Genomic DNA, 12,021 nt, shown 5'->3' with positions numbered 1-12,021 from the left:
AGGAGATTCCCAGCTGAAGACGGATATTAATTGAGGACAGTAGTGATTCCCAGCAACTGGTATCCAGAGGCAAGTAAGTCTCAGAAAGAAGGAACCAAAAAACCCAAACAAACAGCAAGCTACTAATTATCTTACTGGTAAGGCCACATGTGCAATACAAGCTTATGCATACTTGCTCAGAAGTAAATCCCACTTATCTGCATGGGGTTTCTTCCCAGGGTTAGGGTTGCAGCCACAGGCATTTCAAATTCTTGTTTCATGTTGAAATCCTAAAGATGTTTAGCAGGGCGTAATTTCCACAGTGGGGCTTTCTTCTGCGTAAACATCAATAGGATTGTGATATAAGTGACCTAGGGAAATGCCTTGTTCCACCGCCTCACATCTCTGAACTGACTCCTTACAGCCCACCTCAGCCTGACGTGTGTTGAGAACTGCACCTCATACACACACACAAACGCAGAGACTGTGTGTGTTTTCCCATGACAATGCAAGTCTGCCTCTTCCTTCCCTCCTGTTATTACTGACTTTCAGGGCTTCTAGGCCCTGTTACAATACTGCAATTTTCCCTTTCACAACTTTTCCCCTAAGGCAAATATTAACCTCAGAATAAAGATTTTCCTCAAGACCACAGCAGAAAAGTAGAGAGTTACATTACACATTTTTTTTTCTGGTAAGAGTCAGTTCACGGTCCCACAGACGCCGCGGTGGACCGGAGTGTGTGCGCACGAATGCTATTTCCAGAGCTCCTTCCGGCGCGGAGTAGGCATGCACAGCTTTCCATTGGCTGCAGGAGCTTCCTGCAACCAATGGGAAGCCAGCCAGCATCGCGGAAGGCGATCCCTGCTCTGCTCCGTGCCGGTTTAGCACGGTGCATGGGAGCCGACCAAGAGGGCAGTGGGGGTCCATGGGCCTTAGGTTGCTGACTCCTGGTCAAAACTACGGCTTAGCCCAAGTGCAAGCTTGTAGAGAGGAGACTGCAGCTGCTTTGCTCTTCTTCCTCCAGTCCTGCCTGCCATAGGGCAAACCTTGGTGAGAGCTTGTGGTTTGCCTCAAATGAGACAAACCATGAGCCTGGGTTCAGATGACATACTAAGGCAACCTTTGGTCAGTGAAAGCAGAACTGGAGGAAGAACAAAATTGATACACTCACTGCTATGGGAACCCCCACACTGGCATGTTCATGTTAAACTATGCTTTGGCTTAATGTTGCTTGCAAACCAAGTTAATCTGCATTTTTTAAAAGCCCACACCAAACAACGAAATAGACTTTTCATGCAGAGATTTAGTGCCACGTGTAACTAGACCCCCAGAGAGGAAATTGCCATAGATAAGAAAGGGCACCTTGGAGTAAGCCACATTTAATACAATAGATCTTCCTTCCAAGCCAACATGCATAGGATTTATTGCACACGTCCTCAAGAAACTTCTTCAGGGCATGATGAAGATCTCGAAGCCCAATGTGAGGATGTCGCTGGCAGAGATATAACCTAAATAGCAGCAATCCTCGACCTGTGACGGCTGATGTTCTTATTTCAGCTGCGTCTCTGTATGTCTCTCCATGTGTGCCAATGCTTTAAAAATAAAAAAGCCCTTGCATGACTTTAATCCAGTGGTTTATTGCAAAGCCCACAGAGACAAAGCTGGCTATAGTGAGAGATTTGCTTGGATCCTTCAGTCCAATGATGCAGATACTTTGCCATGGCAGATGGATGGGGGAAGGGAAAACACAGCTACCACATTGCCCTGTCTTTTCATGAACTTGATCCACAGTTGACTGACATGGGTATTTTTGCACCATCTGAAGGAACCTGGAATGTTTAGCTTTGTAGAGACTTTGAGAAAAGAAGACCATTCCAAAACCTTCTGAAAACCTGAACCACTGCCTGTCCAAAATTACGACTTGTAGGTGTGGCTGCTGTGTTCTACTCCAGATGAACTTAAGCAATTGCATATTCACAGCAAACCTCCTGGGTTTCTCATGATCTCATTGTGAAAACAAACAAGAATCTCACTGAGGATCTATTGGAAACTGGGCCAGTTTCTTATCACAAGGCAGGGGGTATTCTCCAGAGTAGCCAGATGCAAAAGAGGAGATAGACCCCCCCATCACCACACCTCTAATAGTTGTGTAGATGATGGAATTTCATGACAAGCTACCTATGATGAACATATGTCTTTGACACAATTCAGTGGTTTGTCTGGAGTGAGACAAACCATTAGCTTTGGTAACTTCAACTCAAAAAAAGGTATTGTAGAGTTGGAAAAGGTTGGCAACCAAAATGATCAAGGGGCTGGAACAACTCCGCTATAAGGAAAGGTTGCAGGATTTGGGGATTTTTAGTTTAGAGAAAATGCAAGCAACCCCATACATTTAACTAAGTGTGCTGTTTTTCTTTTTTATATGCACTACACTGCAATGCTGAAAACCTTAATAAAAATTATTACCAACCTCTCCCTTAAGAGTGCTTTAAATGTATGGTGTGTACACCGCCATGATCTTTGTTCCACTTCACTAAAATATACTAAAACCACATAAGGTTTGTTAGCACAGCGACGTTAGACATCCCATTAGATGTCCCATCACTCATATGACAAGATCAAGTGATCATTCAATGGCTAAAACCAGAAACTCTTGCTTCTAAACCCAGTTAAATCCCATGCTGAAAGTCTCCATGAATACCCGTTGAGGATCAAAATGGCTATATATTATTTTCATTATAGATGTGATGGCAGAAAATGTTTCAGCAGTAAGTCAAGGCAGGAGAATATTGGACTATGTATGCGTTGTCATTTACTCTGGCTCCAGTGCACTCCCACAACTGGTGTTTGAAGCTGTGTGTGCATGTTGTTAGCCACAATCCAGATCTGTCCTGCAGTTTCTTGAGAAATGCTGCTGTTTAATGTGCCCCGCCCCAAGGCCGCTTCTATCTGATTTGAAAACATAAGCCACGTTCACTTCACAGTTAAGCCGAGGTGTGCAGCTTTGAGACAGCCATTGTGCATGCTCATATGACAGCACATGAATAGGATTTGGAGGGGGTTGCAGGCAAGTGAGTGATGTGCAGTGGGTAAAGACAGCCCTGCCACCTCTCTGGTATGCACCACAACGTGCAAATGCAATTCTGAAATGAAGCAGGGGAAACAACATTGCTGCATTTTAAACTGCTAATGTGTACATAGCCCTTTAGAAGTGTGTCTCTTCTCTTCTTCTCTCTCAGCTGAAGGAAACCAGGCAAGGTTTCACAATGCAAGGTGGTTTTGTTTATTATGTCTATTTATATCAAGTGGACTTTTGTGCAGTCTATCAAGCCAAAGTACATCCCTCCAAATAAAGGCCTGGAAGGCTGAGGGTTGAGTTGGTCTGCGGCCTTCATTGTGTTCCTCTCTTAAGCGTACCGCTTAGAAACACTGCCTGGACTGAACTTTTTTAAAGCATTAAAAGTACAAAGAGGGATAAAAGAAGGGGGGAAACCCCCTTTAAAAAGCCAAAAAAATGCATGAGCAGGGGTTCAGGAATGTATCCCATGACACCGATGAAATATTTGGATAAAAGGTAGCATACAAATGTGTAACATAAATAAATAATCATCTGTGCAGAACAACAACAGAAAAATCACACAAAGAGCAAATATAAAGACAGATGGGGATGTGGCTAATAAATAGAGGTGGTATTTGGAATTCCCTTGGCTGTGCTAAAGAGAGCTGTTGGGCTGGAGTCTGGAGAGAATCAAGCTCACATCCTCACTCAGCCATGAAACTCTCTGAATGGTTTTGGGCCTTGCAGCCTAATTTACTGTACCTTACAAGGTTGTTGCGATGATAACATTAGGAAAATGGGAGAACCATGTACTCAAGAGCCCCTTGGAGAAAAAGCAGGAATACACATGTAATAAAGCTAAATCAATAGAACCCATTAATGCCAATAATGGCTTTAATCAGGAGTGCTGCTAGATACTTAAAGGACTCAAGGCACAAGTCCAGACATCAATTTGCATACCCTAATTTATATGTTATGGATGCCTCTGGGAAATTAAGGCGGTGGGTGTCTGTGGGGTTTCATCAGCACTGCGCTTTGCAGACTGTCCAGCTGCCTTTATAAGCAAATTATTTTTTAAAAGTTTAATCGGGGGAATGGGGGGAGGCAGGAGATCTGAGGTCTGCAACAAAAGACCGAGGGCCTGGGCTTCTGAGCCACCTCCTAACAATGCCTCTGGTTTTATTACCCTAAACTGTGTTATTCCTTGATTTGAACAGAGTGGAGGGGCTAGCTATCCATGTGCAGGGAGGTGTTGTTGTTGTTTTTTATGTGGAGAAGTGTTCTGTCCAACAACCCTTCTTCCAGGCTAAGTAGGTATAATCTTAGAAGGACAATATCATGTAGCATTTTTTTCAAAGCTTTGACTCGTTTCACTTTCAAGGCAATGTTCCTAGAGAACAGGCATCACACAGGGAACACTGCGTCCCGTGAGCTTGTCATTTGAAACAGCAAGCTTGGGGATTCCCTTTAGGAATAGGAGAGAAATTTGATTCAGTTCACATTTAAAGCTGAACTTATCCAATTCACAATTTCCAAAACAACATAAGAACCAAAACACACCGATCCTTCAAAGTTTGCTGTTCTCCAACCAACCCATGTGTACAAAAATGGATATATTGGGGGAAAGTGTCCCTAAACATGAATATATTAGTAAAGACTACACACAAAAGCACATTATAATAGGCAAAATTACTTGCAAAAACAGAGAATGACTGCTGGGAGAAGAGCAGAGAGAAGAAACACCATGGAATACGGTCCAACATTTCACCGATGAAAATAGGGGCCACAGATCCTAGGGCTTGCCGATCAGAAGGTTGGCGGTTCAAATCCCCGTGATGGGGTGAGCTCCTGTTGCTCGGTCCCAGCTCCTGCCAACCTAGCAGTTCGAAAGCATGTCAAAGTGCAAGGAGATAAATAGGTACCACTCCGGCGGGAAGGTAAATGGTGTTTCCGTGTGCTGCTCTGGTTTGCCAGAAGCGGCTTAGTCATGCTGGCCACATAACCTGTCTGCGGACAAATGCCAGCTCCCTTGGCCAGTAAAGCGAGATGAGCACCGCAACCCCAGAGCTGTCCACAACTGGACTTAACAGTCAGGGGTCCCTTTACCTTTCCCATTCCATCTAACATTTCTCCAGTGAAAATAGGGACATCCTAAGGAAAAGTGGGACATTCTGGGATCAATTCAGAAACCTGGGCAGCTGCTCTAAATCAGGGATGTCCCTGGAAAATAGGGACACTTGGAGGGTCTGCCATGGTACACTAGATGCCTTCATCTGACACAAGTCCAATAAAACATGTCTCTCCCATGCCCTGCCACAGCAGGCACTATAACTCTCCAGTGCTTTGACTTCACTCCTAGGCACACTCCTCCATTGCCTCTTGATACAGACAAATGGCAACAATACAAAAATGTGTTCATTAGGAGAAATTAACACAAAAATGCTGCAAATTTTTCACGAGGTTTCTTGTTTTAAAGAAACATCGCAGAAATGTGGCGAACTTAATTTAAGCTTGCAAAATGAGAAAGTGAGAAAACTGAAATGGGCAGATCCTTTCATCCATAGTTTCCTCCCGAGTAGATGCCCTCACAGATAATCGTATCCTGGAGGGAACAAACAGCAGCAGCCTAAATCTGACTTCTGAGTAAACACGCACAGGATGTACTGTTAAGTCCGTTTATGTGTATCTGGGATACAGATCTGATTTTAAAAGCCAGACTTCCCTGGGTTTTGGGGGGGTTGGGGACTAGCTGCTCCCTCTTCCTTGTGTTTCCGATTTGCTTGGCAAGCTGCAATCTCTTTCCCTTAATCCTACAGCTCCCCTACTAGGCAAAGCCCTATAAATAGCCTCCCAGCACACGCCTCCCCCTCCAAACGGAGCCCAGCTGCCGCCGCCGCCATGTTCTCGGGGCTTGGCTTTCCCAGTTCACTCGCGTCAAAACTTCCACCCTGCTGAGGTCACAGCTTCATTTGCATTCCGGAGGGGGGGGGAGAGCTCGGCCAATCGGGAGCGTGCGGGCTGGTGACGCCTAGGTTTCCAAGCGTATTAAGAGCCCTGCGCTCAGCCCGAGCCCGTCGAAGCCAACCAGCGGGCTGGGGAGAGCGGCGGACGCGAAGGGAGCCTCCACCAAAGACCATCGTTAAGCAGCAGCAGCCGCGGCGGCTTCCGCGGGGAACGGACCGAGCCCAGGCTGCGCTGCCATTGCCTCTTGCCGACCCGCAAGTTCTCTTAAAAACAGCCCGGAGCCTTAAAGGGACCGTCCCGACCTCGCCACTAAGCCAGCCATGAGCCAAATCCAGCGCTGGAATGGGAGCTGCGTTAGCAACTGCAGCCGGGCGGACATGGTGCCGGAGATCGCCGCCGCCGTGGGCTTCGTGTCCAGCCTCCTCCGCACCCGCGGCTGCGTTAGCGAGCAGCAGCTTCAGGTTTTCAGCGGGGCCCTGGAAGCGGCGCTCACAGGTGAGAGGACGGAGCCCCCTCCGAAGGATAAGCGGGGATGTCTTTCTCTCTTGGACTCATGGTGGGGTCAGTTTCCTGGGCCAGGTTACTTTCCCCCGTCGCTGAACAAGTGAGGGACACCCACCGGTCTGATGCGATCTCCTCTTGTCTTTCCTCCCCACCCCCGTCAGTTTTCTAGATGTCAGCATCCCTAGGAAAAGTCTTGGGTCACTTAGTTCAGCTTGTCTCTCTCTTCTCCCCACCCCACCTACCAAAGCCAAACGCAAAACTTTTTTTTTTTTTTTTAATCCTCACCTATAGCTGCGTAAAGATGCAGTGGTTGGAGAGAATTACCTCCGCTTAGGTGGGAGACTTTTTTTGTTTCTAGCAAAGCATTCTCTAACTGGGTATATCATTGCTGTAATAATAAAAAATTCAGACTGGAAAGCATCAACACAATCTGTTGGCTGTGCTTTCTCCCTTCTCTCTTCCTCTTCCCCTCCCCACGTTAATGTTATGACATCAGACAAAAACTTTTTTGAGCTACAAGGGTGTGGGAGAGGAGAGCTCTTTGTTCTTGTCAAAGAGGAAGCTTGATAGTGGCAGAAGCAATCTTTGCCCCAAAGAACTGGGAGGATCAGAAGGGCATGCTAGTTATTGGGTTCTGTGGAGGAGATCTGAACACCTTTGCTGAGCTCCTGCAAACTACATGGCTTTGTCTGAAGCAACTAGTGTCAATAGTTTTAGAGAATCTTTGCTTATAGTTAAATTTGTTCTACAGCTGCTTGAAGTAAAGGTGTAATTCTTCTGCCGCAAACTTAATAGCCATGGTATTTGTGCTTTTTGGATAATTTACTCTCCCGAAGTGCAATCCCAGACACCTTTACTCAAAAGTGTATCTCCACTGAGTTTAATGGCACTAACACTCAGGAGCTGCTAGCAACTGAGTAGCCTCTATTCAGAAGGCTATCTTAATCACTGCCCCTCTATTGTGTTACTGGATATCTAATGCAATTAGAAGGGTTTTCCTAACAAATTAATTATGGGATAGAGCTGTACTGTCAGTTTGGGGTACAGAGGTGAGGATTGCCAGGGATGCATGCTAATGACATTGTCTGCCAAGGAGCTTTAAGTGATTAGTAAAGTACTCTGGCTAATGCATCAGTTAAACCTCCTGGAAACTTCAGTGCTTGGCTTCTAGGTTCCTGGTACTCCTGACAAAAAACGCACACACACACAAAAAAACACTTCCTTACTGCCAAGCCTCAGAACTTGTCCACAACTATTCCTGTATCTCCTTTTTTATATTCCTCATGGGAAATGATGGTTGAGTTGTCAATGGAAAAAAAAGCCCTATTGAACTCAAAGCAGCTTATTAGAACAAACCTTTTATGGTGCTAGGACTTGGTCTGTGTAAAAGGTTTGCCTTAATGAATTTTTGAAAAGATTGAGAGCATATGGAAGTTGAAGTCAGGATGATTGATTGATGTCAAAGTCTGGATCAAACCGAAGGCATAGGATGGGAACCCAAATAAAACGCCAAGCTAGCAGCTGTACATTGCTTTGTGTAAAATGTCTCTTGTATTTCAGCAACTATTCACTGTGATTGCTTACCATTCTCGGTGTTTCTTTTTGTGCCCTTGCAGAACATTATAAACATCACTGGTTTCCTGAGAAGCCCTTCAAAGGTTCTGGCTATCGCTGCATCCGTATCAACCATAAAATGGACCCTATCATCAACAAGGCAGCTAGCCAGATTGGACTCAACCTCCAGCAGCTATATCAGCTCCTGCCCAGTGAACTCACACTCTGGGTGGACCCTTATGAGGTATCCTACCGGATTGGTGAGGATGGATCCATCTGTGTTCTATATGAAGCACCTGCAGCACCTGTGAGCTCCTATGGGATGCTCACCTGCAAAAATCAGATGATGCTGGGGCGCACCAGCCCTTCCAAAAGCTACATGATGACAGTCTCCAGCTAAGCACTCCCTGTTGTCCTTACACTGCCAAGACATGGGCTACTGTATACCTCACCTGAGGATGTATTTTTTTAAAAATGAAGAGCTATTTATATTTTTTTTAAAAAGAGAAAATCCAAAATGAAATCAAATAGTAGGGACCACTCTTCCATGGAGTGGTGTTGAGGTGCCTTTTTAAAAGCTGTTGCAAGCTTGCGAGTCTATTAAAAAAAAAAAAAAGCCAATATCTACCTAATTGGTGTTGGATGACAATTCTGGAGGGTTGACCTACCTACCTGGGAAATGCAGGGTTGGAAACAAGGGGGGTGGGGCAGGGCACAGCACTTTTCAGCAGTGACTAACTATGGGGTAAGTGCTACAACAACTGTGAATCTAAAGGCCAGGATGGTAGTACTTAAGTCATGAACCCTACATGTTGAGATCGGGGTGTCATGGCCTCATTCTAGCTGTGACAGTTTTCCTTAAAAGTCCGTTCATTTTTATTAAACTGGTATACAAGTTCTGCTTCACCACCAGCTTCACCCACTATCCTAATCTGAGCAATTCCTTCTGCTTTCTCATGGCTTAAAAGCATTTTACTAAAACACAGTCTCAATGATAGCCACTTTCTTTGGTCTATTGGGTGTTGAGTTTCTTAAGTGCCAGCCCATCTTTTTGCACAAAACTTGATTTCTTTCTTTCTTTCTGCACTGCATCCTGTAACTCATGCTCATGCAAAATTCCAGTTGGCACACAAATGTGTGGTTTCTAAAATCATAAGATTTGCTTGGGGAGGAGAACCAGGATCTGGGCTGAATCACTGGCTGGTTACTCTGTAGCGGTCAACTCCCATAAAACAAAAAAGTGCAATGGCCAGGCCAATGTGAGCTAACCTACCTACTGGGAGATGGCCTTGATCAGGGTTTTATCTGTTCTGATGCCTTTATCTTCACCTTGTAAAATTCCTGACTATGCTGCCAATAACTGCTGAGACGTGATTTCAAAACCAGGGCACTTAACTTTTCTTTTTTTAAAGACCAACATCTTCAGAGCACAAGGTGTTCTTGGTTTTTCTCTTGCTTTGAAGGGATGACTGCTTTGCCATCCCCAGAGCTTTTCCTTCTCTGCCTTTCGTGAATTGAGTTCTCAAGACACTGTGCAATATATTTTCCTAAAATTTGGGCACTCTGGAGGAGGAGAGGCTTCTGAGGGACAGTTTTCTGTTCTCGAAGCAGCTGTTAACTTTTCAAAACATTTTCTCACACAACTCTTAAGATGTTTTGTGCTCGAGTGTATGAATGTTTGAACAGGGAAATCTCAGCACCGCAGTGGCATACCATTGAAGGGGTATTGTACAGAATAGGTTTTTTTAAAGACCACCTTTTTAAAAAACTGGAACCTGCCAGGAAGTTCTCCCGGGCAACCTCTATTGAGATGGGTAGAAGTTTAACAAGAGTGTCAACTACACAGTTCCTATTCATTTCAGTTGGGTTTGCATGGTGTAAACTTCCTTGCACCCCAAATTTTCTAGCAGGTGCATCAGCCCATCTGTGAAATCATTTTAATTTCTTCAAGCTCAATATGTGAAGCTTCTAGTGTTTGAGCATCAGACCCTCCAGTCAATAAATGCAAAGGTTGTAAAGCACTAAGGGTCCCCTATAAGCTTAAAAGATGTGCTGCCACTCCGTTAGCATACTTGTGCAATATTTGGTAGCATGACAAGGGGAACACTTTCTGCACTGTAGCTTTCCCCCCTCCGAGGAAAGATTCTGTTCAAAGTCTACCTGGGAGGTTTGTTCCTTATCTGGTGCATTGAAAACATGATACGAGTGGGAACTGTAACATGTCCAGGAAAAAAGTTTGTTTTGCTACACTCCCTGCCTCTACATGGAATTTCCCTAATGCCAGTACTTGTTTGGCTTGCCAGGTTGGCATGATCAATGCAACTCTGTTTAAATGTATCTTAGTATTTCCACTTATTCCTTCTTTACCAACGAAGGGTGCTTCTGAAAAAAACAAGCTCTTATTCCATCTCCTTTGTTCCCCCCCCCCCCAGCATCTTTGAAGGATTGATTGAGGGAACAGAAAAGGTTACCAAATATCATGCTATTGTACCAGGCATGGAATCTAGTATTAAGATTTTTGTTGTTGTTAGCATTAAGCCAACCAAATTTGGCCAAAATCTGTTTTGTAATGTGCATGTAAAAGCTGTGAATTGATGTATGCTCTTTGTTGCCTTCTGACTACAAGCCTGACACAAACTGTTGCAGTGCTGACTAGCTGTGATTTAGGAACAGCTTATGGGTGTGAGTGTGTGCCCTTTCCTCCCTTTCAAAAACGTTTGCAAAACTTGAGCTGGACTGTTGAGCGGGACCTACTTTTCATAATTGGTGAAAATAATACAAAGTTTGTAAGCTATTTTGTGTTTGGGGGGATGATTATTGTACAATAGTGTTTTTATATGCAAAATGTACAGATATATTGAAAAATGTACACTTTTGTTACTTTAATAAAAATGTAGCAATTTAAATACGTTGCTGGAAATAATCCGAGGCACTGGCTCATTCTTTGCAATAAGGGGTCCAACCTATCTGGCTCTTAAATAAAGAGCATTGCAGCAATGCTGTTCCTACTCAGAGTAGGCCCATTATAGTCAGCAGGCATAACTAACTTGGGCTTGTTAGTTGCAATGGGCTATGGTCCTACTGTGAGTAGGACTTAGTTGATTGACTGCAACACTATGTCTACAATCTGATAATTTTGTGTTTGAAAAATAGCTTATTGGCAAATTTGGTGATTAAGGTAATGTAGAAAAAGGATGGGGATCTTGTGGCCCTTCAGATGATGATGGTAATGATAGACCTGCCAATTTCCATCAGCTCCAGCAGAGATGTTGCGAGTGGTAGACTCAACAATAGATTCCCCACCCCTGTTATAGAGCTGCTATAGTTTGCTGGTTATATCTCCCATTTTTTCCTCCATCCTCCTATGGCCCTCTGGTCAAGCTGTTTTTTCAACACACTGTACCCATATCTCAAACAGTGCTTGGGACTACCAGAAATGCACAGAAGCAGCCCTAACGGGGATTTATGATGTATGCCTTCAAGGCAAGGCCTGGGGAGGGGAGGGGAAGTCCAGGGCTCTGATTGGCCAATGAGCAGGACAGCCCCCTCTCACCTCCCCACAGCAGGGCTAACCAGCCACATTTTGAAGTGAAGTAATACATGTGGCTATTGAAAGAAGTGTTTCTGTGCCAGTGGATAGCATTTTAGGTGGATTATTTTTAGTACGTACAAAGATGCAATAACGGGATTACTTTAAGGAGTTAGTACATCTGAATCGTACACCTCATTCCAAGTGTCCTAGAAACTCTAGGGCTGCTTGTGAATGGTGTCGTCTGAATACCTTGTGCTTTGCGAGGGGAAGAGGCAGCAGGGATGTGGGTAGCAGTTGAATGGGTTGCATTTAGCCAGCTGTGCTTGAGGGTATGCTGTGATGGCTCCCAGAATTAAAGGCACTGCAGAGCCCTTCCAGGTACCAAGGGGACAAGTGATGCTGGCAAGGAAACAGCTCTGCAAGGTTGTGT

The 12,021-nt window shown here is 44.7% G+C and overlaps 1 protein-coding gene across 1 annotated transcript; it reads left to right on the top strand.

Annotated features, from left to right (window-relative positions):
* Nucleotides 1-6,096: 6,096 nt before the first annotated feature.
* On the top strand, nucleotides 6,097-10,982 carry BTG2 (BTG anti-proliferation factor 2). The gene is made up of 2 exons (XM_079981934.1): nucleotides 6,097-6,496; nucleotides 8,122-10,982. Exons 1-2 carry the CDS (start codon nucleotides 6,322-6,324, stop codon nucleotides 8,457-8,459), a joined length of 513 nt encoding a protein of 170 aa, XP_079838060.1. The 5' UTR covers nucleotides 6,097-6,321; the 3' UTR covers nucleotides 8,460-10,982.
* The last annotated feature ends 1,039 nt before the right edge of the window (nucleotides 10,983-12,021 follow it).

This window comes from Podarcis cretensis (assembly GCF_951804945.1).
Source record: "Podarcis cretensis genome assembly, chromosome: 6".
NCBI classification, from domain to species: domain Eukaryota; kingdom Metazoa; phylum Chordata; class Lepidosauria; order Squamata; family Lacertidae; genus Podarcis; species Podarcis cretensis.
Note: the sequence above shows the minus strand (reverse complement) of the source record. Positions and strands in the feature narration are given on the sequence as shown.